This window comes from Marmota flaviventris, chromosome 19 (genome assembly GCF_047511675.1).
Source record: "Marmota flaviventris isolate mMarFla1 chromosome 19, mMarFla1.hap1, whole genome shotgun sequence".
Classification (NCBI taxonomy): domain Eukaryota; kingdom Metazoa; phylum Chordata; class Mammalia; order Rodentia; family Sciuridae; genus Marmota; species Marmota flaviventris.
Genome location: NC_092516.1, coordinates 28,073,279 through 28,100,320, shown reverse-complemented (window position 1 = coordinate 28,100,320; position 27,042 = coordinate 28,073,279). Strand labels below are relative to the sequence as shown.

The window sequence follows — 27,042 nt, the reverse complement described above, 5'->3', positions numbered from 1 at the left end:
GAATCACAGAGTTACACTGGTGGATCAAGTGTGTGCCATATCTGCCCTGGTCCACCCCGGGGCTTGGCCAGGTCAATGCTGCTTCTGTGGTCAGCCTCCTCACAATGGGCCTAGAATGGCTCATCCTTTCAGGACAAATTGGAAGTGGGAAGCTTTGGAGGATAAGGGTCCCCACACTCCTGTGGGACTCCCTTGGTCACAGACCAAAAGTGGCCCCAGGATGGCCACCCCTCCATCCGGAGCCCATGTGGCCTGCCTGCCCCCTTACAGTCCTTCCACTCTCCTCCAGGTCTCCCAGCTGACACTCTGCAGGGCCACCGAGACCGCTTCATGGAGCAGTTCACAAAGTAAGTGGCTCTAATAACAGGAGTGGAGGCAAATCAAAGTCCGCGATAAGATGGATCCAGGCCAAGCACGTGCACACTGTGAAATATGTGAGGGGCAGTGGGGCCTGCGTTCTAGGGAGATAAAATGACAGAAAATAGCTAGGACAGCAGCACACCTACCAGACCCTGGTAAATCCCCTGGAAGAGGGAGATTCACCTGCCCCATGCCAGGACTCCATCTCTCTGTCCTGTCCTTAGGTCACTTGGTCTGACCCCCTTTACTCAGACAGCTCCTAAATACATGTATCTTAGATCTAAATTCCAATCTCACATACTCAATGTGACACCTAGATACCAGATTTAAATCTTTAACTGAACTCAAGGTTTTCTCAAAAAACAAAAACAAAAACCTTCTTCCCAGGCTTTTCTGTCTCAGTAAACGCTGCTACTGTCCATTTAGCCCCCAAGACCTGGAACTCACGTGTCCTCACGTTGCCCCACTCCAGTCCACCGTTGGCTTCTGCTGACAGATAACTTCTAGCTCCATCCACAAGTGCATCCTTCAGGCACCAGGGCCTCCCGCCAGGACCCTCTGGCCTGACCAGACTCCCTCGACTCCACCCCCCTCTGTAACCCAGGCCTCGCCAGCAGATGGAACAGTATGTCCAATATCCCTCTTGCTCAAGAGCTCCCCATGGCTCTGCCTACATTAGAGTATAGCCTGAGTCCTTCTTTGTGGTCTGCAAGGCCGTGTGAGACCCAGCCCTGCCTGCCATCTTGGACCTCCACCCTGTTCCTCACGTGCTCCGGCCCCTCTGGGTCTACAGTCCTAGGGACACGCCCAGCTCCTAAGCCCATGAGGGCCTCTGTGCTTGCTTCCTCTCCTTGCAGAGCTCCTGGTCGTCTTTTGTCACCTCCTCAGGAAGGCCATCCCCAGTCCCCTCGTTCACTCCCAACTTTCCTCCCTATACCCTGTTTTTCCAGCCTCACCCCACCCCAAGTTCTCACCCTTTTGTTTCCCTCGAGTTCTTGGTGTGGCTTCCCTCCTTTTGGACCCTTTGCCCCAGTGCTCTGTCCCCAGTGCCTGACCAGCGCTGGACCGGGAAACAGTGTCTGAGTCAGCTTTGTCACTGCTGCGACCAAAAGACCTGAGGAGAACAAATAGAGGAAGAGGAGTCTATTTGGAGGCTCACGGTTTCAGAGGCCTCTGTCCACAGATGGCCAACGACATTCTTTGGGGCTTGAGGTGAGGTAGATGGTCGTGGCGGATGAGTGGTGAAGGAGAGCAGCTAGGGACGTGGCACTAGGAGGCAGAGAGAGAGAGAGAGAGAGAGAGAGAGCGCTCCCCTCACCACAGACAAAATATAACCCCAAAGGCCGGCCCCCCATGACCCATCTCCTCCAGACACAGCCTACCTGCCTACAGCCACCACTCCCCACCAAGGGACCAGCGCACTCTGAGGTCACAAGTCTCACGATCTAATCATTTCACCTCGGAACCTTCTTGCATTGTCTCACACATGAGCTTTTGGGGGACACCTTACATCTAATCCATAACAAGCACAGAGTATCGAGAAATCCTGGGGTGAATTTGCAAGCTAAGAAGCCAGATGCCTGAGCTGCCTGGTCTAGGGAAGGAGGAGCGTGTCTGGCTGAGGAGTAAATTACCCTGGTGCATTTGGGGGAGAAAATTGGTGACTAATGTAGTGGTACAGCTCATCCCTAACGTAATTATCCCAAGAAAAGGGGAAGAGGGGTCCAGAGGCAGGAGGACCCTGGAGTTGAGAAGGGTCCCCTGGCCTGGCACGGTCAATGCCAGTTCTCGCATTTTCTGGTTCACCTCTTCATCGGTGACCATGACTCCTGCATCCTGACACTGTGCTTCTCTTCCTGGCTCCCCAGGAGCAATTGAAGGCCAAGTGCAGGGCTGCAGTCACCTCTCGGCTCCCCTGTTCCACTGGGGAACACTGAGTACACATTCTGTAATGAACGACTTATGAAATCCTAGGAGACAGGCACCAGGGCCGAGTTCCTGGAATGTTAGATTCCGGTAGCTTGCAAAAGCAGTAGTCAGTATTACTGTTGGCTCCGGCCCAGGAAGACGGGGACATGGGTCAGGCCTCACTTCCTTCCGCTTTTTTCTAACTTATGACAACATCTCCCGTGCATAGACACCACGCCTCCTCTTCCACACACAGGCAGCAGCAATGTCACAGGAACACACCTAAGTCTTGGGGTCTGGAAGGCTGTCACGAGACTCCCAGGGCTTTCATCCATGAGGCTGAGCCAGGGAAAGAGTATTGCTGCTAGGTAGAGATGCTAGGATCCGAAATACCCTTTCCTCTCAGTATATATCATTCTCAGCTGTCAGGTTTCTCAGTCTTCAGTATTTAGATTCAAAATAGAGATTTGAGAATAAGGAAGAAGTCTTGGCTTCCAGTGCCAGGGCCGGAGCTCAGTGGTTGTGCGTGAGCTTGGCAGTTGCGAGGTCCCCAGTTGCACTCCAGCACTGCAAAAAATCATAAGTTGGTTTCTTCATGTTCGTGTTCTTCCAAGATTAGGGCTCTGTAAGGGCAGATCATTCTTTCTTCGCAACTTACATCCCTCTGTGCCTGGGACTTTGGTAAATGCAGCTCAGTAGGGATCAGCCCCTGCCCTCTAGAAGCTTCTGCTCTAATAGGGAGACAATGTTTAGCTCAAAAACAGGGTGCAGCTTCGTAGTAGCTTTCACTTCCCAGTAGCTTGTTGGTTTACCCTTCGAGAAAATCAGTTTATTTGTTTCTGGTACCAGAGATTGAACTCAGGGGCACTCGACCACTGAGCCACACCAGCCCTATTTTGTATTTTATTTAGAGACAGAGTCTCACTGAGTTGCTTAGCACCTCACTTTTGCTGATGTTGGCTTTGAACTCACGATGCTCCTGCCTCAGCCTCCTGAGCTGCTGGGATTATAGGCCAATTTCTTTGGATGTTACCCTTAGCCAGATATAAATCACTCTTTCCTCGCCACCAGATAACTGAGGACCGGCTGTAAATGACCCTTGTCCATAGCATCATAATTGACTCCTAGCACCACAGAGACCATCTCCTTGACAGCCTGTGCCCTTGGGCTGGGTAGGGGTAGGGAAGCTGGGGGCCGCTGCCCTGTCCCCTCCCCGGGGCTGGCAGGGACACCCAGTACCCCCTAAGGCCCTTTCCACCTCCAGGTTGAAAGATCTCTTCCACCGCTCCAGCAACCTCCAGTACTTCAAGCGGCTCATTCAGATCCCCCAGCTGCCAGAGGTGAGCACACCTGTCCATACCCTGGCACTGTGGGGTCCCCCGGTCCTGCCTGCAGCCGGCAGGGCCTGTCAGGTGAACGCAGGCTGAAAGTGTCTCTCCCTCTTCAGAACCCACCCAACTTCCTGCGAGCCTCAGCCCTGTCGGAACACATCAGCCCCGTGGTGGTCATCCCTGCAGAGGGCTCATCCCCTGATAGTGAACCCATCCTAGAGAAGGATGACCTCATGGACATGGATGCCTCCCAGCAGGTGAGGACCCTTGGGAGATAAGCTTGGCCCTTCCTGTTGCCCCCAAGTGTGGGGATGTGGGTGGGAGAGAACACTGGCTCTCACCACCCTGTTTATTTTTGAGATAGGTTGGAGGCCAACTCCTGGGCTCAAGAGATCCTCCTGCCTGGGCCTCCTGAGTAGCTGGGACTACAGGCAGAGGCTGATGTTCCCACCTTTGTTCAGCCTTCTCAGAATACAAGCAGGAGGCTAGCCTGCTCCATGGTTCCTGGGGAGGTCCCACAAAGGGAGCATTCCTGCACGTGACCATTGACCCACACGTGGGAGTCTCCTGGTCTCTGATTTCCCTCTCCCTTTTGGTCACCGCAGAATTTATTTGACAACAAGTTTGATGACATCTTTGGCAGCTCCTTCAGCAGCGATCCCTTCAATTTCAACAGCCAGAATGGCATGAGCAAGGATGAGAAGTGAGTCCCAGCCGCGTTCGGCTCATCGTGCGGGGACTAAGTTGAGCCATGCTGTATCCGCAGCACCCAACCCGAGGGATTCTTCACCCTTAGGCCTCTTAGAGAAAGAATGTCTTGACCCTTGAGGATCAGCCCCTTAATCCCAGAAGATCACTGACTGCACCTGTGGGCTTTACATTGGGCTAAGGTGACTCCTAGCATAATGCAGATACCAAGGTCCGCAGATGCGCAAGTCCCTTGTATAAATCGGGTGGTCATTGCGTAGGACCTACACATTTCCCCTGTGTGCTATAGATCCTCTCTGGATGACTTAAAATACCTGATACAATGTACGTGCTGGGGACATCACTGCCATACCATATTGTTTAGGGAAGAGTGAGAAGAGGAAGAAATCTGTACCTCTTCAGCACAGGTGGTTTTTTTTCCCCTCAAATGTTTCCAATCTGCAGTTGGTTGAATTCTTGGGATGAGCCCGCAGGTGCAGAAGGTCGACTGTGTGAGGGGCAGTGTTGAGGAAATGTTCCCGGATTAGCCCCAGCTTTTAACCCCTCCCCTCACACCAATCTCCAAGCTGGTGTTTTGGAAAGAGGGACAGAAGCACTGTCCTCCTTCTCTCCCCAGGGACCACCTGATCGAGGCCCTGTACAGGGAGATCAGCGGGCTGAAAGCACAGATGGAAAACGTGAAGGTAGAGGTAGGCACTGGGGCCTGATCACATGATGCATTGCAGTGTAAAGCTGTGTCCCCCGATACCAGTTGGACCACAGCCTAAGGCAGGTTAATTTGTAGAAATGCCAAAGCCAAAAGCACCTGGACGGCCCTATCTCCATGGCACGTGCCCTGAGGATAGCAGTTAAGCCAGGCACCAGGGTCCCCGTGAAACCCAGGGGTAGCCATGGTAACCACCTGGCTCCAGTTCCTCTCACATGGCCCAGGAAGAGCTTGGTTTGGGACTCTCGGTGCCTGTGTGTGGACCTGGTTTACAGCATTCCTGCCCCGAAGCTGGTTCAAGGGGACAGGCCCTGCATCTCCCTCCTCCTTCCAGGTCCTATGAGTGGAGCTGGTAATGGCAGGGGAATTCTGTCCTAGTTAGAGTGGCGGGGGTCAGCCCTGTTGGGCTCATGGTGACCAGAAGGCTCAATTCTCTTGAGACCTTGGGAGCCAGGTGCTCAAGGAAACCGAGGCCTCTGGGGTCCTCCCTCAGTATCCATGGCGCACTGGTTCCCAAGCACCAGAGAGCAGATACTAAGGCCTGTAGATGCTCAAATCCCTTATATGAAATGGTGTTGCTTTACATAAAACACGTGCATCCTCACCTATCCTTTAAGTCATTTCTTATTACTTATAATACATAATGCCGCATACTTGTTTTTTTAAGTAATTTTAGTTGTCGATGGACACAATACCTTCATTTTATTTATTATTTTATGTGGTGCTGAGGATCGAACCCAGTGCCTCACCTGTGCCAGGCAGGCGCTCCCACCGCGGAGCCCCAGCCCAGCCCCAGCATACGTGCTTCACAGAGTTATTAGGCTGCCTCGTTAGAGAATAATGACGAGAGAGGCCAGCTCGCATCAGTGCAGACGCTCGGCTGTTGGACACCATCCTCCCTCTGTGGTTGGTGGGAGCTGTGGGTGAGGAACCCACCATGCGGAGGCCCACCTGGTTTTCTCTGAGCTGGAAACTGCACGCCCGGCCGGTTGGAAGTGTGGTGACCAGATGGCCCACCGGGTCCCTCCCGCAGAGCCAACGGGCCATGCTGCAGCTGAAGGGCCGCGTCAGCGAGCTGGAGGCCGAGCTGGCCGAGCAGCAGCACTTGGGGCGACAGGCGGCTGACAACTGCGAGTTCCTGCGGACAGAGCTGGACGAGCTCAGGAAGCAGCGGGAGGACACGGAGAAGGCCCAGCGGAGCCTGACGGAGATCGAGAGTGAGCGACCATCCCGGCTGGGCCCCGGGTCGGGGTGGGGCGCACGGGGTCGAGGCCCACTGGGAACCAGGGTCCAGCAGAGGGCAGGTTCGGGGGCAGCAGGTGCCCCACAGGAGGCACCTCTGGGCCCACAGGACGGGGAATGCAGAAGAGGGGAGACAGGACAGGACCCCTGGTGATGTGGAGCCCAGGGACAGAAATACTGAGGAGGCGTGAATTTCTTTTGTTTTAAAGACAGCTTTCCAAAGAAGTTGATATAAGTAGGATTTTTTAAGGGAGAAGAAGGTCTATGCTCCTGGGGAAAAGGAGCCTCCTTGGGGCCCCCCAGGTTACTTGGAACAAGGGCAGAGGGCCCCAGCAGGGCAGTTGCCTCACCTCAGCCTTGACCCTGCAGGGAAGGCCCAGGCCAATGAGCAGCGGTATAGCAAGTTGAAGGAGAAGTACAGCGAGCTGGTTCAGAACCATGCCGACCTGCTGCGGAAGGTAGGACCCTCACCCCTCCAGCCACAGCCCACCCCATGGGGAGCCAGCAGCATAGGCCTCAGGCTCCTTCAGGCCCCGAGCTGCCTCCTCTGGGGAACCCCAGCCTTTCAAGGCCCCTCGCCTCTGTACCTTGAGCTCCATCTTGGGTGCCAGCCCCACATAGAATTACCCATTTCTGTTATTTTTGTAAACATTGGAGAGACAGAACCTGAAGGTGGTGGCTTGATTCTGACCCCCCCTCTGCCTGGGAAGGTGACACCCAGACCCAGCTCTCACGGTCCGAATGGGATTGTTGGTTCTGGATGCAAGATGTCCCATAGGCTCAGGAGACGCCAGTTCAGGACTCTGTTCTTCCCTTACAGAATGCAGAGGTGACCAAACAGGTGTCTGTGGCCAGACAAGCCCAGGTGGATTTGGAACGAGAGAAAAAAGAGCTAGAAGATTCCATGGAGCGTGTGAGCAGCCAGGCCAAACAGAAGGTGTGTGGAGGAGAGACGCCCGGGGGTGGGGTCACGGGGGCGGTTGGAGGGGAGGCCTCAGGCCCACCACAGATCAAAGCCATCTGTCATCCGCTCCATGGAGGCTCTGGGAGGGCCTTTGGAGACCTCACAGGACATCGGGGCACAGTCACCAGTGCACATGTGGTTTAGGAGCAGGAGGTAATGAAGGGACCCGAGTTGAATGGGGTTTCCCAGTAGAAGTTTCCCAAGGAGAGTTCCAGGGAGGGAAAGCAGGGGAGGAACGCACTCACAGATTTGCCAGCAAGAGAACTCCGTCGTGCTGGGGCTTGGGGTGGAGTAAGGTCACATGAGCAAAACTGGACACGGAGCCTTAGAGGACCCTGTGCATGAGTCTGTAATCCAAATCAAAAGAACACATCACCTAGAGGAAGAAGTGTCACCAAGCGATGCTCCCCTCACTATTTGATGACTTTGGGTATTTTCTCTTCTTTTTAAATCATTTTTTGAACATGTTAGTCATGAATTCCTACTAAAGTGCCAACTCTTTAAAAAACACCACTTAGAAAGAATTCCAGGGAAGGGGCGATTTGCGATGGCGAGATGCGCAGCCAGCTGTAGCAAGTGTTGGGATGTATCAATTTAAGGTCTGATTTTACTTTGATTAGTGTTGTGGATTCAAGTATGGCATTTGGAAATTATCCTCGGGAGGCCTCCCTTGAGGACTTAGCCAGAAGGGGTACAGTCTCAGGTGTCACCTCCCCTGCACTTTTTATCTTACATACAGTAGAGTAGCAGTCTGGCCTTGACAGCTCAGGGGACTTTCCTTACTGTGTTCCCTCCAGCGGTCACCCAGCCCAGAGACCTCCGGTTTGGCTTCTCTTTCAGACTCAAGAGCAGCAGGGCATTCTAGAGAGTTTGAAGCAAGAACTTACCACCAGCAGACAGGAGCTGCAGCTCCTCCACAGCAGCCTGGACACCTCTGCCGAGGTGAGCCCCCAGCGTCCTGCCCATGGCCACGCTGGCCTATCTGTGATTGGCGTGTATTCAGGGGGCAGTGAGCGTGAGGTGGAAGAGACCTCAATTCCTGCTCCTTGGGGCCAGGAGGTGGGTCTGGACCTGGGGAAAGGGCACGGTTTAATTTTCCCATGGTCTCCATTGCAGTCAGAAGCAAAATGGACAATGAAGGTCGCTGAACTGGAGGAGGAGCGGGTCAGCTTGGCCAACACAGTGGCTCTTCGGGAAGAGGAATTAGTAACCCTTCGAGAACAGCTGGAAGGCACACAGCTCAAACTGGCCAGTACACAGGCACGTCGTGGACACCCACCAGGGCTAAGCAACCACCAACTCACACCATGGGCCTCTGAGGAAGGGTCCAGAGGCTTTTGGTAGGCGCGGTGCCTGGTGCCAGCCAAAGAGCAAGCCCACAGTGCCCTCTGTCCTACGAGAAAGGACGCACTGGGCCTTCTCCCCCAGGAGTGGAGAGTGGGTCTCAGGGACCGCCCAGCAGTCTCCTGTGGCCATGGTTCAAGTGGTCTCTGTGTTGAGCCAACTGGCCTGGACCCCACTAGTGACCACCTGAACTGAGAGGCCAGGATCCCAGCAAGGTCCCAGGCAGATGATACTCGGGGCTCTCGTGGGGTCCATGGCTGACTCTCGCATCCCTGGGCCACTTGTAGGAATCTATGGGCCAGCTTGCTAAGGACCAGCAGAAGAGGCTCCTGGTGGGGTCTAGGAAGGCTGCGGATCTGGTGATCCAGGAGGCCCTGAGCCAGATGGAGGAGCCCGCGCTCATCAGCTGCGCTGGATCCGCAGGTACTCTTACCCCTACCCTGCCCACGGTGCCTGGTGCTACCTGTTGGCACCGAATCCCACGAGAAACGTAGCTCAGGGGTTCTCAGCCTAGCTGCACGTCAGAGTCTCTGGGGGATGCCCAGGCCCCATTCAGGTCAGTTAGGTCAGAAGCTCTGGGCATAGGGCATGGGCAGCAGTCAGTGTGTCACTCTGAGCAGATTGCTGAGACAATCAGGGTCGGGATTTGGGGGGAGGTGGAGGTCCAGGGATTGACCCAGGAGCACTCAACCACTGACCCACGTGCCCAACCCTTTTTTATATTCTATTTAGAGATGGTCTCACTAAATTACTGAGGCCAGCTTTGAACTTGTAATCCCTGTCTCAGCCTCCCACCGCTGTGTGTGTGCCAACGTACCCGGCTCCAGGGTTTTTGCTTTAAGGCATAAAAGGAGACGCAGCAGCCTGTGTCTCTAAAAAGAAAGCTGCTCATCATCTTGAAGGCTCCATGGGGGTGGGAGGGCCATGAAGCAGGCTGTGGCAGAGCATTAAAAATCCCAGCTGGGCACGGGGCACACCTGTAACCCCAGAGGCTCGGGAGGCTGAGGCAGAGGATCACAAGTTCAAAGCCATCCTCAGCAACTTAGTGAGACCATATCTCAAAAAACAAAACAACAACAACAACTACAACAAAATATATATATATAAGGCTGGGAGTGTTGCTCAGTGGTTAAGCACCCTGGATTTAATCCTTGGTACCAAAAGATAAAGAAAAATTAAAATCCATCATGATCCCAGAATGAACGGAGCCCACTGCACAGGTAGGTGAGTCCTGAGAACATGCAAGTTCAGCAGCGTCCCAAGCCTCAGGGGACTTCCCCTGGAGGACACAGGGGTTCTGTCCCTAGTAGGTGGAAGAGCCCCCAAGCACTGGAAATTTGTCAGACCACGGACGCAGCCAAGAATAGATCTCATTTTTAATCCAAAGGGACATGTTGGCAGACTGAGGAGGTCCTGAAGGACAGGCAGAGGAGGGCGGGAGCCGCTGGTGCTGGTTTGTCATCAGGTGGGAAGGCCCTGGCCGGTGACGCACAGGGCAGGAAGAGCTCACAGGAGATGCAGGAAACAGGCGACTGAGAGATGAGATGGGAGCTGGGGCTGGAAAGGAGAGACCTGGAGTAGTGGAGAGCAGCGGTGCAGGGACACAGTGCCGAGAGACCACTGGCCAGTTCTGGGCACTGCCTGTGCCAGGCCCCACTCAAAGCTCCAGCGAGCCTCCACTCAGCCTGGGTCCTAAGGGGCCCTGAGACCTCTTGTTCAGATGAGGCACCGACCAGCTGATGGGGGAGCAGGGTCAGGAGCCACACCTGGACATGTGAGAGAGCCACCGTTGTGCCTTTGAGCTGTGTGGTGTTCTGAGCTCTGTGGCCAGAGGTGCAGCTATGGGAATGACTGTGGGGTGCAGAGCAGGAAGGCAGAACCACCAGAAAGCCAAGGTCAGGCTCAACACCGCCAGATGCAGAGGTCCTTGAAGGACCTCACAGGAGAGCCCGGATGCCCATGGTGGGCCATGGAGAGGGGCGAGGTGGAGCCAGGCCGCAGTGGGGTGTCCTGGCTCTTGGCTGTGGAACCAGACAGGTTCAGAAGTGCAGCTCTTGAAGTGCAGGAGGAGGGCCACGTAGGTCACAGCAGAACCACAGAGCCACCACCTTCCTTCCCATGTCCTAGGGCAGTTCCTGCAGGACTGGGTCAGCCGTCCATTAGGTGCTCATGAAGCAGGATGTGGCTGCATGGGGACACTCCTCAGAATGCTGGTCCTGACTGCCCTGTCTTCCCTCTCACAGATCACCTTCTTGCCAAGGTCAAGTCCATGTTCAGCTGCATTGAGCAACTGGAAAAGAGCCAGGGCCAGTATCTGGCCTGCCCAGAAGGTAAGAAGGCCAAAGAATGGGCTCTGTCGTTAGGGGCAGCCAGGCTGGGCTCAGAGTGGTCAGACGTGGTGCTGTGTGACTCGAAAGCAGGGAGGGTGAATAAGAATTGTGATGCATTCCCCTGTCATATATAAATAAATTTTAAAAAGAAATAAGTCACAGGTTAAAAAAGAAAAGCAGGGAGGAAGCAGGTCTGAACAGGACACCTGGACCTGACTGAGGGACCCTCCTTCTCTCCTCTGCAGATATTGGTGGGCTTCTGCACTCAGTGACCCTGCTGGCCCACTTGACCAGTGAGACCCTGGCCCATGGCAGCACTACCAGCCTCAGGGCCCCGCCCGAGCCCGCTGACTGTGAGTACTGGGGAGGAGGGGCCACCCCTGGAAGAGGGCCATCAGGGGCCATGAGTCACTGTCCCTTGCCTCTCCAGCTCTCACTGAGGCCTGTAAGCAGTATGGCAGGGAGGCTCTTGCCTATCTGGCCTCCCTGGAGGAAGAGGAAGCCCTGGAGAAAGCAGACAGCACCACCATGAGGACCTGCCTCTTAAAGATCAAGGCCATCGGCGAGGTATCCTCAGCGTTACTGTCATGGAGAACGATTATCACTCGTAGGTGTGGAAGCTGTTGAGCTTCCAGGGGAGCCGTGACACTCCGGCCACGGCCAGTTCTTTCTGCACATACGAGTCAAGGCCAACCTCCCGAAGCACTTTCCAGCCATATTGAGCTCACTGGCTGCTCACTGAGAAGGCACTGTCATCGTCACCATGCCAGACAGTAGCACAGAAGGATAAGCAGTTTTGCTGTCTCTAAGGACTGTTATCTGGTTGGGCAGGTGACACCTACAGTGGAGACAAGAGCATATTTATACATTCAATAAAGATGGAGTTACTGAGTCCCACGTACCAGGCATTGGGTTAGGTGGAGTTACGTGGGGTCAAAAGCATGTGAACTGTATGGGAAGGAAAAGTAAGAAAAGTAGCCATTACTTTACAGTGTGGTAAGAGCTATAATAGAGATCTATGTGAAGAGTACAGTATCAGATAACATTTAATTAATTCCTAAAATGTGCCCTAAGATTAGGGAAAGAAGGGGTCGGGGCCAGAGCTCAGGGCTCCTCATCTCCCATTTGGACTCATGGTTTTGCATTTGTACCAGGGATTGAACCCAGGGGCGCTTTACCACTAAGCTATATCCTCAGCCCTTTTTATTTTATTTTGAGACAGGACCTCCCTAAGTTGCTAAGGCTGGGTTTGAACCCGAGATCCTCTTGCCTCAGCCTCCTGAGTAGCTGGGATCATAGGTGAGGGTACCACACCCTGTTTCTGTTTTTGTTCCTAGGTGGAACCAGGGTCTTGCCCGTGCTAGGCAAGCACTCCACCACTGACCACACTGACCTACATCCCCAGCCCCCACTGGGACTTTCCCTCTGATCATTTTCCTTGCCTCCTTCTTCTGCTCTCTTCCAAAAACAGAGTTTTGATGATAGCTCTTTGTTGATAACAAAAATCAAAGTATGCAGCCTGACATACAAGGATCTTATTCTCTGGCCTTTATCTCACCTTGCTGGGCCCTCTCCCCCTCCCCTTGCCCTCAGCACTGTCATGCATCTGCTTACCTTTCTGATGCTCTCCAGGTGAGTCCTCAGAGGTAGAGGCCTTGACTTTCTTAGCCTCCAGCATATCTGGCAGGTGGTAGAGACCTACAAGTGTTCTGTTGCTTGATGTCCACGTGAGGAGAGCAGACAGGGGAAGGTACGTGCTGAGAAAAGTGGGCACAAGACCCAGAGCCCTGGACTGCAGGTGGAGGGTGAAACAAACTGGCACAGGAGTGATTACGGGCACACCGAGGACAGAGGCATCAGCAGATTTATTGTCAGGCCCCTGACAGGCTGCTCTACCCAGAGAGGGAGAGAGAAAGAAGCAGCAAGCAAGGGAGAGTGGCAGGAGAGGGAGAGTGGCAGCAGCTCCCCCTTTGAGCATTACCTTTTATAGGCCAGAATCATGGCCGTCCGTTAGGGGCGGGTTTAGACCTTGTGACTGGCATAGCAAACATCACCTGATTTTGCAGATGGCAAGTTACTATTTCTTGGGAACAGAGATGGGCAACTTTTTATCTATCAAGGAGAGAACAGAGACCAGAAAGTTTCTGTCTCTTGAGAATAAGAACAGTGTGCATAAAGATGGCTGTAGTTAGGCCAACAGTCGGGAGCTGCTAGCTTCTTTCCCACCCAGATGGCATGATCACCTTGCTGCTTCAGCATTAAAATCATCTTATGGCAGTGATTAAGTGGGAGGTGGTGGCATAGGCAGCACTGGCAGAGCCTGCTGGAGAGCCTCCTCAGTGTGTTGCCCAGTTAGATAAACTTTAGGACTAAGTAAATATGGAGGACCCCATGAGGACATGAAAATTACATTAATGAAAGCAAAGAGAAGTGTGATAGAAGGTCACAGACTGGCTTCCTTTCTGGCAATAGATTGACCAGGTATTCAAATAATCTTTCCCAGGACATGGACAATGCTGGACAAACTTAAATTATTATTATTTTTTTTTTAATTGAGTGATCAAACTGGCTAAAAGCTAAGGAAGTCCTGAGGATTGCTAGAGTCAGCATTTGTCCTACAGACGTTGCCCCTCTCTGCTGACCTGGAGCTTGGATCAGCCACACATACGACACAGGAGAGAAGAAACAAGACTTAGGACTGAGTAGGCCAAAAGGTGGAGATGGAAATCCTGCCTCCCAAAAAAGGAATCCTAAATCGACCACACCTTGAGCAGTGGGGTCATCCTCAAGGCACGAATTCATGTGCCATACTTCAAAAAGCAATGAAAGTGTACCCAGAACCTGCCCTACAGAAGAGACTTCTCTCTTCCTTGGTTCTGAGAGAAGAAACAGGTCCCTAGAGAAATTTTAACCCCAAGCTACCATGGATATAAGGTCCAATTTCATACTATTTATATGGCCTGGAAAACCCCAAACAGAAAATTAACACTGTTGGGATGTGAGAGGCCTAGGTACCTGGCAAAAGATCCTAGCTATCAATAGAGGAATGTTCTTTGAATTTAGACCCCAAAGAAGGTTCACAGATAGATTTCCAAGGAATGTAAGTTTACAGTAAGTATGTTTGATGCATTTAAAGACATTTTTTAAAGGTAATAAACATGACAAAGGAATAAACTATTTTCAGAAGTACCAAGGAATATTTGGAAAAGAGCCATAGAACTTTTAGAAATGAAAAATATAATCATTGAAAGTGATAACTTGGGGGCTGGAGTTGTGGCTCAGTGGTAGAGTGCTTCCCTAGCATGCATGAGGCACTGGGTTTGATCCCCAGCACCACGTAAACAAACTAAACAAAAAAAAAAAAATCTGTAAACTAAATCATTATTAAAAAAAAAAAAAAGTGATAACTTGGTATCCAATTTCAGCAGTTGATTAAACAAAGCTAAAGAGAAGATTAGTGAACTGGATGATGGAAGTGAAAGAATTTCACAGTGTGGCAGTGGTTCTATAAATTGGAATGTAATTATTAAGAGGGAAAAAAGAATGCCTAATTAGCTTTCTAGAGGAGGATAATAGAAAAGATAATAGACCATGTCCTCTTTTTTTCTGCCTAAATAATATACCATTAGTTATAGACCTTCTATAAATGAAATCTTAACTAGGCGTGATGGCATAGGCCCATAATTCCAGATCTTGGGAGGCTTAGACAAGAGGATAGCAAGTTCAAGACCAGCCTCAGCAACTTAGCAAGACCTTGTCTCAGAATAAAAAATAAGCACTTAGGGTAAAGCACCCCTCAGTTCAATCTCTAATACCAAAAAAAAAAAAAAAGTGACCCCCCTCACCCTCCTGACCTCTGTTTATCTTGGAGTAGAGGGAGGAAGGGAGAAGAGAGAATCCAGGCAGCATACAAAGGGGATTTCAAAGGTAATGCATTTCCAAATGATAATGCTTCATAAACGAGTCCTTAAATTGAGTGGTGGGTAACATTGAGTATTTTTTCTTTTAAAAATGTATTTCTAAACTGATAACATAAAAATGTAAAAAATTGTACTTATCAATGGAATACGGAAGGTTTTCATATATGTGTACATCGCATAGTGTTTAGGAGTCCATTTTTACTCTTTAAACTATTCCTAGAATTGTGTGCTCTAGTATGGATCACACACGATGGTTCGGGCTTTGCAGCAGTTAGACATGCGATCAGACCCCTGCCTGCCCTTTGTCAGCAGTGTGACTGGTCTGGTGTTTCCCATCTGGACCTTGGCCTCCATTGTACAGCAGGAATAGGAACTGCCTCAGCGGGTTGCTGTGGAAGCAAGGGTCGGGCTTATTGGGGAACACTGTGTAAAGATACCAAGGTCTCCCATGCTGCAGGGACAGCTGTGTGTGTGAATATGAGCCTGAGGGCCCGAGCGGCTGCAGCTGAAGGAGCTTTGGAGTCAGACACTGGCTTCCTAGAAGGAGGGGTTCTGAGTGAGAGGAGAAGGGAAGGAACACGCAGTTCCAGATGGGGTCCATGACCTGTGGGGCCTCCTACCCTTTCTGTCTCAGAAGGTCTACAAAAGATCAGAGCAGAGGTCAAAGTGTCATTCTCTGTAATGCCATTCACAGGAGCTGTTGCCCATGGGCCTGGACATCAAACAGGAGGAGCTGGGGGACCTCGTGGACAAGGAGATGGCCGCCACTTCGGCCGCCATTGAAGCTGCCACAGCTCGGATAGAGGTAGGACGTGAGTGCAAGATCTTCTAAACAACACTTGCAGCTGCTTCTGGGCAACCTTGCCCCTTAGACGTGTCTTGGTCATTCACGAAGGCTACAAAGGCCCGTATAAAAGAAACCCAAACCCAAATCACTGCATCCGTGAGGGGCAGGAAACAAGAGGTCGTCACTTAAGGAAGGTGAGCAGATTCCTCACGGGTCAGGTGCCTTGGTGTCAGAATGTCCGGGGTTCAGGTTCAGGTTGCCGCTCATTAGGTTGCATGACTTGTGAGTTATGTCCACCTAGCCCAAACTCAGCCCCTTGTCTATAGAACGGCAGTGATAAGGACACCTACCCCAGAAGCATTAAGTGGCAGCCCTCATCCGTGGTAACAAATCTCACAAAAAGCTGAGTGGGCACCATTGCAAAGGTCACATATTGCCCCTTTGGTGGGAGACTCAAGCCACTTGCCCTGGTGGAAGCACCTGCCTTGAGGACCGGGAGCCAGCTCTGTGCACATCAGCCTGAGTGCCTGAAGGTCAAGACTCTTGCTGACCACAGAGCACCTGCTGCAGCTGCGCCCACCCCCACCCCCAGTAGATGAGAGGGCTGGGCTCTTTCCCCAAACCCCGCAAGGACACAAATGGGGACATCCAGATCCGGGATTCTGAGCTACCACAGCACGTGGGAGCAGGCACAGAAGGGCACTGTGGTCTCTCAGTACTCCAGAAGGAGGTGGCCCATGTGGAAACCAAGCTTCTTTTAACAGGAAATGCTCAGCAAATCTCGAGCAGGGGACACAGGAGTGAAGTTAGAGGTGAATGAAAGGTGAGTCCGAGCCACACAGCGGTGCCCAGGTGAGCAGAATCCAACTTCCTGGTGCCAGGTCATACCCTGTGTGCCCTCTAGGACTAGATCTGGGCTCCCACTGCAGCGTGGGGCCAGCAGACCCCCAAGAACCACAACCGGCTGCTCCTTACCAAATCCACAGCCAGGGGTTCTCACTCGACCTCGTCGGTGTCCCAGCAACCTCTGCTCATTCCCTGCTTCTCCTTCCCATTCCAAGTCGGCTGTAGCTTGGACTAACGAAGAGGAGAGTTTGTCTTGGCCTCTGTGTCTGACATGTTTGTTGTTCATTTTTCTCTTTTCAACAGGATCCTCGGTTCCTGCACCAGCCTGATGCAGGCCATCCAGGTCCTGATTGTGGCCTCGAAGGACCTACAGAGGGAGATCGTGGAGAGCGGCAGGGTGAGCATTGCTTGGAGCCCAGAGGCAGGCCTCATGGGCCTTGACCGTGGCTCCCCCACAGCCCCTGGAGTCCAGCTGAGCTGCGGGCCTGTCCTGTGTCCACAGCAGTCTTTTGATCTGGACAAGAGCAGGCACTAGGGGGCCTCCCCACTCACAAAAGGGCAGCCAGCCACAGCTTCCAGCTGCAGCTCGCACACCTCAGGTGGACTGGCTGTGGGAACCCCGTGCACACTGCACTCCAGGTCCTTTGAGGAGGAAGTGTGGAACCTGGGCGAACCCCAGGAGCAGGCCTGAGCCGTCACCCCTAGGTGTCTGTCGGGTATCAGGACCCTCCCCAATTCCAGAACCCTTGGGTGATCAGATCCCTTGTACCCCGTGGCACAGGGTTGGCGTGGAGTCTGCTCACACCCTCCTGCACGCTCTTGCCCTGCAGGTGACTGATGATACCTAGTGCAGCCCAGAGGCTGTGGAATAGCTGTCACACTGCATTGTTTAGGGATTAACGACAAGAAAAATATCCCTCCGTGTTTGTTCAGTACAGATGCAGTACTTTTTTAAATATTTTTTTTAGTTGTTGATGGACCTTTATTTTATTTCTTTCTTTATATGCAGTGCTGAGGGTCAAACCCAGTGCCTCCTCACACATGCTAGGCAAGCGCTCTGCTGCTCAGCCCCAGCCCCTGCCCAGACACAGTGTCTTGAAACTACTTTCCATCTGTGTTTGGCTGCACCTGCAGATAACGGAGGGCCAGCCATGCTCACCGTGCACAAGGGCGCAGCCGGCCTGCACCCAGTGGCAGAGTCAGCCCATGCTTGTGCCCCAGAGAGCCCATTGTCAGCCCCTGGCCCACATGTCCCTTGGGTTCCTTCCCACTCCTCTGCTGGGGCTGGCGCTGGCCTGTGGGCCCCTCATATGCTGTGACAGCTGCAGCTTGGGAAGCAGAGCGCTGTCTAGGGCAGGGACAGAGCCTGACTCGTCCCAGAGAGGAAGAGTCTCTCTGCCCCAGAGGTGCTGCTTCTAGCTCCGGGGTCTGTTCCTCCAGTAAAAAGATGCAGCCAACCAAGAGCCTCTGCACACTCTCAGACTCTTCCAAGGCATAAACCCCTTTTTAAAATCCAAGCAGAAATCATGTTTGAAAAGTGTTCCCTGTCTTCCATCCTCTTGGCAAATCATGGAGAGCCTGCAGACTCCCTCAGACCGCAACCACTCCTGTTACTCACAGAATGTACAGGCCCTCAGTGGACACAGCGAACTGCCAGGATCTTCCCGATGCAAAATCCAGGAACTCCAGGCTCACATATAAAATGGCACAGTGTTTGCCCATAACTATGCACATCTCCCATTTACTTTTTTTCAGGGAGTAGGTTCTGGGGGTTGAACCCAGAGGCACTTTACCACTGAGCCACACCCTCGGTCCTTTTTATTTTTTATTTTGAGATAGGGTCTCACTAAGTTGCTTAGGGCCTCACTATGTTGCTGAGGCTGGCCTCAAACTTGTGATCCTTCTGCCTCAGCCTCCAGAGCCACTGGGATAATAGACATGTGCCACCAACCCCAGTTTCCCATATACTTTAAAACATCTCTAGATAACTTATACATACTGATCTGATACCGGATTTGATATAATGTATTATAATTATGATTAGACTATAATATAATAATCTTACACCAATGTAATACCTGATTTGATAGAGTGTGAATGCTAGGGAATAATGACAAGAAAAGTCTGCACATGCTCAGTACAGATGCGGGGTTTTTATCCCAAATATTTTCAATCCCCAGCTGGTTGAATCCTTACGTGGACTCTGCAGGTACTGAGGGCCAACTACAGACACACAATGACGTTATAGAAATGCCACAGGCCTTGGTGTCAAGAAATCCCCATATTTACTTCCCCTTATTTCCTGGGTGACCTTGGGAAGAATACTTTTGCTTCCCTGCGTCTTAGTTCTCTTATCGTTGAAGTGGGAATAATGATGCTTGCTTCTCTGAGTTACAGTGAAGACCTGGTGGGACACCATAGGTAAAAGTCCCCAAAGCACAGTTATCTTTTGCTTCCACAGGGGACTGCATCCCCTAAAGAATTTTATGCCAAGAACTCTCGGTGGACAGAGGGACTCATCTCAGCCTCCAAAGCCGTGGGCTGGGGAGCCACCATCATGGTGTAAGTATGTGGGGCCAGGGCTCCTTCCCAACCCCCTTCCACTGACCCACCTCAGGGAACAGTGAAAGGAGATAGAAAGATCTGTCCCCTGATGAACGATTGATAGGACAGTGGGGCTACGAGTTTGAAAGGGACCTTGGGTCTCCTGGTGAACCCAGGTGTGGCAAAGGCAGAACCTGTCTGGCCAGGGACAGGGTTGGGCCGGCAGCGGGATTGTAGGGGTTTGGCCACGTGTGACCTTGTCTGTCCTCTCCTTCCTGACTGCCAGGGATGCTGCTGACCTGGTGGTACAAGGCAGAGGGAAGTTTGAGGAGTTGATGGTGTGTTCGCATGAAATTGCTGCTAGCACGGCCCAGCTGGTGGCGGCATCGAAGGTAGGACCCATGCTGGATTCTGCAGGACACTGAAGTAGGACTGACCCCAAGGACAGATGGGTTATACCTTCTGGGTCGGTTGAATCCCAAACAAAAATTCTGCCTCTAGAGGTCCCATACCCTACTCTTCTGAAGGCCTAAATCCAGCAAGGAGCCCTTTTTAGCTGGCCACAGGCTCTCCTGCAATCTCCTCACTCCTGTCAAGTGGCCTTAGAGGGTCCTAGCCTGGCCAGCTTCTGATTAGCAGTCCTGGCATTTAAGGAACCTCAGATAGGGAGCCAGTCAGCATAGTGATAAATCAGGTCACCTGGCGTGGCTCTGTGATTCCAAATAACCAAGTCTGCCTCTCCTCCTTGGTCTCCAGACTTGAACCCCTGCCCCAGCCAGTCCTCACACACAGCTCGTAACCAGAGCCCAGGGTCCCACTCAGTGACTGGTCTTCATTCATCCTTATTTCTTGCTGCCCAAATTGTTGGGTTCCCCCCCACCCACTTGATACCAGGAATTAAACCTACTGAGTTGCTTAGGGCCTCACTAAGTTGCTGAGGCTGGCTTTGAACTTGCGATCCTCCTGTCTAGGCCTCCTGAGCCGCTGGGATTACAGGTGTGTGTCACTGTGCCCAGCCCCAAATTGTTTTTCACAACTGGAAGAGTCGATCAATGAGCGAGAAAGCTAGAGTTTGGCCAGGAAGCCAGGAGTAATCGATTAGACTGGGGACGTACCAGGAACTGACCCCACAGACAGCAGTTTCAGAGAAGTTGATTGGCGACAACAGAGGGTCTCGAGCCCTCAGACCAGCTGTCTGATCCAGCCTTGCTGCTCCTGGTGTGGTGAGCCTAATCTGCCTTATCCTGGCAGGTGAAAGCTGACAAGGACAGTCCCAACCTCGCCCAGCTTCAGCAGGCCTCTCGGGGAGTGAACCAGGCCACCGCAGGGGTCGTGGCCTCCACCATTTCGGGCAAATCACAGATAGAGGAGACAGGTAGCCGTTCTCTACACCCCTCCTCACCGCCCTCCCACGGTTCTGTTGTAAGCTGTCATTTTCCGTCTCTGTCCCACCAGCTCACCTCCTCACCAGGTGGGGCACAGTACGAGGCTGCTTATGCTGCTGCAGCAACTGGCCCTTAAGTAGATTTCTATTCTGTCATTTCTCTGCTCTGAGTCTGGTGGCCCTGGAGAGGTCAGATCCCGGCTGCCCCACAATCTCTTCATCCTTCCTTTCCCCTTAATCCCTCCGTTACTTTCACACACATCTTGGCCAGTGGCCAGCCAGGCATTTCAGCAGAACACTGGTGTCACCACCTCTCAGGGGAGCGTCGGCCAGGGACACTGTGTGATAAGGCCTTCTTATTTCTGTCCTTGCAGACAATATGGATTTCTCAAGCATGACACTGACCCAGATCAAACGCCAGGAGATGGATTCCCAGGTGAGAGCAACCCCAGTCCTATCCCCTGGAGGAAAGCCAGAGAGACCCTTGGGCAGGGGATGAACACGGGTGCACTTTCAGCCTAAGATGGAAAATAAATGAGACTGCAGGAAGCTGGAGGCCGGGAGCAGTGGTTAGTAGATTCCAGAATTTTAACCCTTAGTGATCAGGGACCTTGGAGCAATCCACAAACTTAGTCCTACTATAGGCAGTTCTTTCAAAAACTGCTGATACAAATTAGAAATAAACTTTAAAGAAAAAAGTGGATCCACTGTAACTTCATCAAAGGTGATGCCGTTTCATTCTGTGGCTCAGTAAAGTTATGCAGCACAGCAATCAGTGGGGTCCTAGGAAAAAAATCTGACATCTTTCCACTGGTCTTGGGGTAAAATTCAGATTGGGATTATTGAAGTACTATAGATAGTCACTCAGCGTCTTACGTAGCCACATTGCCGTGTATATACTGAAAGACTTCTTGCTCAGTGGTTTTATTCCGTCCTTTTTGGCTTTAAATACCATCTTTGTTCTGAGGATTGGACCCAGGGATGCTCAACCACTGAGCACTTCCCCGCCTCGCTGGAGACAGGGTCTCGCTGAGTTGCTCAGAGACTCACTAAGTTGCTGAGGCTGGCTTGAACTCATAATCCTCCTGCCTCAGCCTCCTGAGCCGGTGGGATTACAGGTGTGTGCCACGACACCTGGCTAAACACCATCTTAACGCTGGTAAACACCAAATTCTCCTCAGCCTAGGTCTACTCTCTGCTCCCAGTTCCTGCTTGGTCTCCATTTGATGCCACATAAGTATCTCAACAGAGCCTGCAGAGCAGGTCCCCACTCCCACTGTCTCCTTCTCGGTGAATGCACTGCCACCAGCACCTGGGTGCTGACCCACAAAAGTAGGGGTCGTCCATGGTCCCTCTCTTCCCAGCCAGCAATCCTGTGACTCTGAGTCGTGAGAAACAACCTCACTCTTTGCACTGTCGCCCATCTCCCTCCCCTGGTCTCAGCCACCATCGTCTACCTGCGAGAGCAGCTGGCCCTGGCATTTATAAGTGTTTGTTTCAACATCGTCCAGTGCAGGGCCAGGTCGGGGGGCTGAGGCTGTCCGGCTGGGAGCGGAGAGTTGGTGGAGGTGGGCGGAAGGCACCGGCTGCCTCTGTCCTTCTGCATGCTTTACGTTGACTCTAATCAATTTTAATTGTAAAACAAGGAAGGAACCACTTGGCTGGCGCCAATGTGCTCCCACTCTGGACCTGCCACTGTCCACTCCTTCTCCATGTGATATTTTAAAAACACACAGGACCACAGGTCACCTCCCTGTTTAGAACCTTCCAGTGCCTTTGCTTTACACTAGGACAATATCCCGCCTGTGTCTCAGCCATCTCATGACCCTCTCCCTCTCTCGGGACCCACGCGGGGCTCTTTCCTCCTCTGGACCTTGGCCCCGCTCTCCCTTCTGCCTGGAATAGTCCTCCCTATATCTGAACCGCTGGGCTCTTCTGGCCGTGTAGGTTTCAGCTTTCGAGGGTGACCTTTGTGGGCCAAGTCGTCCTGTCATTGTGGTCCTGTCCAGTTGTTCACGGAGGACGGGGCTTCGGTCCAAACCAGACAGGTCTTGCAGAAGAAGAAAACCACTTCCCTTCCGACAGGTCCGGGTGCTCGAGCTGGAAAACGACCTCCAGAAGGAGCGACAGCGGCTGGGAGAGCTCCGCAAGAAGCACTATGAGCTGGCCGGCGTGGCCGAGGGCTGGGAGGAAGGTGAGCTGGCCCCCGTGAGACGGGGACCAGAGTCCGGGGTCCTCGCACCCGTGGGGTAACCTTCAAGTCTAAAGCGGGGTAACCCAGTGGGTGGGAAGCCCACGCTGCAGCCTGGACACTGACCAGGGACCTCATCCCGCACTCGCCCTCCCCGACGCCTTCCCAGGCCACTCGCCAGGTTGGACCCTGGGACTTTCATCTCCTCCCGGCATGGAGGCCATAGTGGATGAATAATGGTCAGGTTCTGACTGTCCACAGCCAGCAACAGGCCACGATGGCCGAGAGACGAGCTGAGGAGGAGAGACGGGGTGGGATGGGGTCTTACTTAGGCCTCCAGCCCGGAGACCACCCTCAGCCAGTGTCTCTGTGCTGCTTCTCCACACATCCAGAGTGGCCGCCGGATCTCACCAAGGCCTCTGGTTCCTGGTAGACTTGACCGACTCTGGGGACCATCTACACATACCTCCTGGGGTTTCCTAGACACTGAACTTGGGGACAGATGATTGCTCCATGGTTATGGTGGCAGTTGGGGTTGGTTCACAAGTGCCATGTTACAGATTATCACTGTCTTTTAGGAACAGAAGCGTCTCCATCTACACTGCAAGAAGCCGTCCCCGAGAAAGAGTAGAGCCAAACCCGCGCCCCAGACGTCAGAGTGTAAATGCTCGTCACCCTTCTGTGTTTGTGATGCCACAGACCCGGTCCCACACCTTCCCATTGACTAGAACCGGGGACCTGCATGACCCCCTCCTCAGGGACTCCCCGATTGAATCCATGATCTGTTGTCTCTCCCCACCTCTCAGTATCCAGGCTGGCCCACGCTGTCCACGTGCAAGCCCAGGTCCAAAGAGGCGGGGGGAGCTGGGCACTCCTGGGGAGGACACCAGCCGGTCCTGCGCTCTGCTCTACCTCCGTAGCAGCCGGTGTCCTCCTCAGAGGGACTGGGAGAGGACGAACTGATGCCTCTCCTTTTCTTTTTCCTTCTCAGTCTTTTCCGTTTCATCCTTTGCACAAACTTGCGAGCATTCAAGGGCCGGTGGATTCCAAACCAGGGCGCTGCCCGCGTCAGTGACTGGGATGGTGGGAGTATCCTGGCCGAGAAGGCCACCGTGGCGCCCCCCCTTCGGCAGTCCCGCGGATTCCCAGTGCTTCTCATGGTGGTCGTTTGGGTCTTTTGGTTTTATATTTTGAACGTTTCAGTCACTCAGCCAACTCTTCCAAAGGACACCCCTGGAGCCCCAAGCCACCGGGCCCCCGCCCCAGCAGCCTCAGCCCTGGTGCCACGCAGACTTTGCCTTGGTGCTCCAGCTCGGCCTCCTCGCTGAGTGTCCCGCTGAGCGAATGCCGGTCAGCAGAGGCCATTCACCAGGGGTGGGCCACAGCTCTCCTCAGGAGGCGGAAGCAGAGCGAGTGCCTTTCCTCCCTAAGGCTGGAGGCCAGCCGAGCACCTCTGTCCACCTTCGCAGGCAACAGGGCTCCGGGACGCCCTTCCTGGGAGCTCCCTGAAGGGGTTCACGCACCTGATCACATGCTTGAATGGAGCTGGTGTGCTAGCAACACTACTTCCCTAGAGAGGATGGCCTGTGCCATGCCGTGGCAGGCAGGCCACCTCCGGGAGACCAGGCAGGGCCCCGGGGGAGTGCAGGAGGGTTTCCAGTTCCTTCCTTCAGCGTCCTGCCTGGGCATCCTCTTGAACCTGAAGAAGAGAGTTCCACGTGCTACCTGATCGACATCTGGAAGATCAGACCTCCACTTGCTCCCATCAGGAAAGGACCCTTCGTATTTATTACTAACCTCCTTTAAGCAGCAGCGGTCCACAAAGAGATGCTTGGAGCAATCGCAGTCGCCAGTGTGGCTGAGGCGAGGCTTATCTGCTGCCCTCGACACCTGTCTGTCTTCAGAGATCACCCACAGGGCAAGGGACCATCCCTGGGCTGTTCCTGGCTTGGATCCCAAAGCAAGCAGGTTCCTCAGAGCATTCGGAGCAGGGACCGGGAGAAAGGGGGACCACTGGCTCTGGCTTCTTCCAGCTACACGTTCCCAGCCCTCGCTGCCCTGTGACAGGACCTGGACAGAGGGCACAGCCGCCTAGAGATGGGCAGCCTCACAGCACTTTTCCACTCCCGATGAACCCAGCATTAAGTGACCTTCTGATCTTGGAAACAACGGCGTCTTCCTTGCTTATCTGTAGCAGCTCATAGGTGGTCGCCAGCAGGCGCTTCCTCGGACCTGCCCCCAGGGGTGTCGGGAAGTCGGCCACATGACGGGTTGTGAGACTTCTGTTTGATCACTGTGAATCAACCCCCTTTTCCTTCCCACCCACCCCCCATGCCCTCTCCTTGCATTTTCTAAATGGGACACTCTAAAAATTGTCCCCCAGGAACTCTGATGACCGTTCTCAGGCGTGCAGCCTCTGTGCTGGGCTAAGGAGGTGTCTGTGGCAGCATCTGGGCCGTCCTGGGTTCAGTGCCTCTCTGTGCGAAATGTTTCTCCATCCCAAGACTCAGAAGGCGCCGCGTGCAGTGCCCTGGCCCACTTGTGCCAGTCAAGCTGATTGGTGCATTCCCAGTGTGGGTCAGCCTTTCCAGAGGTGGTGGACCAAGTCCTCGCTTCTGTGGTCTACATCATGCACACCCACATGTCCCAAATTAATCTATTCTGATATGCATATCAGAACAGATTAAAATTTCCTAAAATAACACTTGCTCTAAAAACAGTCATTTTAAAAACCCTCCTGAGCTCAGTCAGCCCAAGTAATAAAACAGTCAAGACGGCACTCGCCCCAGAGCACAGGCTGACCCAGTGTCACCACCTATCAGATGTCACTTAATCCCTTTTATAATAGCTCAGATGAGAAATTGTGCCATCCTCAAGCCCAAATCAAATTGTCTCTCTGGCTCTTCTAAAAAGGAGTGGGTGGGAAATACCTTGGATGAAAACAAAAATTCCATCTCAAAGCTGGAAATGAACCTCACAGCCTCTTCAATGAGTTCCTGACCTTCTTAGTAGCTGAAGTATCATGGGTGAATGCAGATGGTCCCCACACGCAGGCAGCCGCACAGTGATGGCTTAGGATTGGACAGCAGTTAACACGCACACCTGCACCTGGTATCTAATTTTGTAATTCAGTCCTCTAATACCTTTAGAGTTAGCATATTCGTGTACATAATCAACAGAAAGATAGAAAAGACCTGCTTTCGTGGGATTATTTGACATCCGAGCACAAAGTTAGGTAATAATTTAGATGACATGCTGATTCTGCTGCCCACAGCAGTATCCCTAAGATCCCACCTTGAATACAAGTCCCAGGGGCTGGAAGAACCAAACGGTCCAGAGCGTCCTCTCTTAGAGTTGTTTCCGCTACCAAATCAGACACCAAGGTTTATAACGGGCTCATAAGTACATGTCATTTTGGTCAGGCTGGTTTGCTTTGGCCTCTGGCCCCTGAGGAAGGGGGGTTCTCAGCTGGAGCCTGGGAAGTTCTCACTTCCTGGTTGGCTCCTTAGCATAGAGGGGTCTCCTGGCTCCATTTCATCCTGGTTTTTAACAGCTGGTAAGTGTCTTGCTAACTACCGCCTTTCCACGTCTCTGGAAATCCTCCCAAGGAAAGCCTTCCCAACATGGGCCTTCCAACCAGAGTGGCTTTGCCTTCTCTCTGCCATCTTGGTCCTGCAGAGACCGGACTTCCTGTAGCATAGGGATCCACCTATGGAGCCTGCCGGCCACCAGTGCAGCAAACCAAAGCAGCCATCAGCTGCTCTTTCCTTCATCTCCCAGGACCAGTGACACACAATGGTGGCACTGCCTCTCTTGTGCCCCCAGGAGCCAAAGCAATGGGAAATAATGGGTTAGATGCCATTGGATCCAATTCTGAGAGTAGATCTTTCCAGACATGTCTTTCAGGTGACCCTCAACTACCTCAGGTTTGAAAGCCCTAAAGCTGATTACCACTAACAGGGACAAACCGAGGGGGTTTGGTTAAATCTTGGTGATAACACAAATGTCTCAAACTTATAACAAACTTAACCTTTAGGTTTGCAGGGATGGGGTTGGGTCTGGTTTTCTTCTGTTTTTAACCTCTTCCCCAGTTCTCCATTAGAGTAGTCCCTATAAATAAATTTCATTTTTCACTGAGTGCCTACCTTCCCAGGGCAGGTAGCCACTGGCTTTTGTTTCCTTCCAACAATACTTTTATTATGGTATTAAGAACTTTCTTTGTATAATACATTGCATCTGTGTTTTCAATTTTTCAAATAAATATTTCAGCCTGGCAATGGAGAATACTGGTGATAACTGGCCAAGTGGCCCTGAGGTCTAGGCTTCAGTGAAAAGCCTGTCCCAAGGTCTGTGGGATCCACTTAGCTCTGCATCTTTGGGAATATGGCTTAGAAACGTGTTTCAGCTTCTTAAACATGTTCCATCCTCTGTACATGAATCTGTGGAAGGCACAAATGGAAAGGGCCAAAGGGGGCAA

General features: G+C 52.6%; 1 protein-coding gene across 4 annotated transcripts in view; it reads left to right on the top strand.

Moving 5' to 3' along the window:
* Positions 1-26,842, top strand: part of Hip1 (huntingtin interacting protein 1) — a 133,705-nt gene extending 106,863 nt beyond the window's left edge. For 3 of the 4 annotated variants that reach the window (XM_027948756.2, XM_027948758.2, XM_071605560.1), the window contains exons 9-31: positions 290-347; positions 3,533-3,608; positions 3,716-3,856; positions 4,205-4,302; positions 4,924-4,996; positions 6,047-6,230; positions 6,625-6,713; positions 7,076-7,192; positions 8,060-8,161; positions 8,336-8,479; positions 8,851-8,986; positions 10,807-10,893; positions 11,139-11,246; positions 11,324-11,460; positions 15,508-15,618; positions 16,365-16,423; positions 16,750-16,843; positions 18,908-19,008; positions 19,277-19,382; positions 20,242-20,365; positions 20,749-20,810; positions 22,460-22,568; positions 23,144-26,842. In XM_027948756.2, the coding sequence (XP_027804557.2) occupies positions 290-347; positions 3,533-3,608; positions 3,716-3,856; positions 4,205-4,302; positions 4,924-4,996; positions 6,047-6,230; positions 6,625-6,713; positions 7,076-7,192; positions 8,060-8,161; positions 8,336-8,479; positions 8,851-8,986; positions 10,807-10,893; positions 11,139-11,246; positions 11,324-11,460; positions 15,508-15,618; positions 16,365-16,423; positions 16,750-16,843; positions 18,908-19,008; positions 19,277-19,382; positions 20,242-20,365; positions 20,749-20,810; positions 22,460-22,568; positions 23,144-23,196 (2,369 nt within the window). In that variant the 3' untranslated portion in view covers positions 23,197-26,842. The remainder of the gene's footprint in view (positions 1-289; positions 348-3,532; positions 3,609-3,715; positions 3,857-4,204; positions 4,303-4,923; positions 4,997-6,046; positions 6,231-6,624; positions 6,714-7,075; positions 7,193-8,059; positions 8,162-8,335; positions 8,480-8,850; positions 8,987-10,806; positions 10,894-11,138; positions 11,247-11,323; positions 11,461-15,507; positions 15,619-16,364; positions 16,424-16,749; positions 16,844-18,907; positions 19,009-19,276; positions 19,383-20,241; positions 20,366-20,748; positions 20,811-22,459; positions 22,569-23,143) is intronic. The other variant, XM_027948757.2, reaches the window with a different exon arrangement.
* The last annotated feature ends 200 nt before the right edge of the window (positions 26,843-27,042 follow it).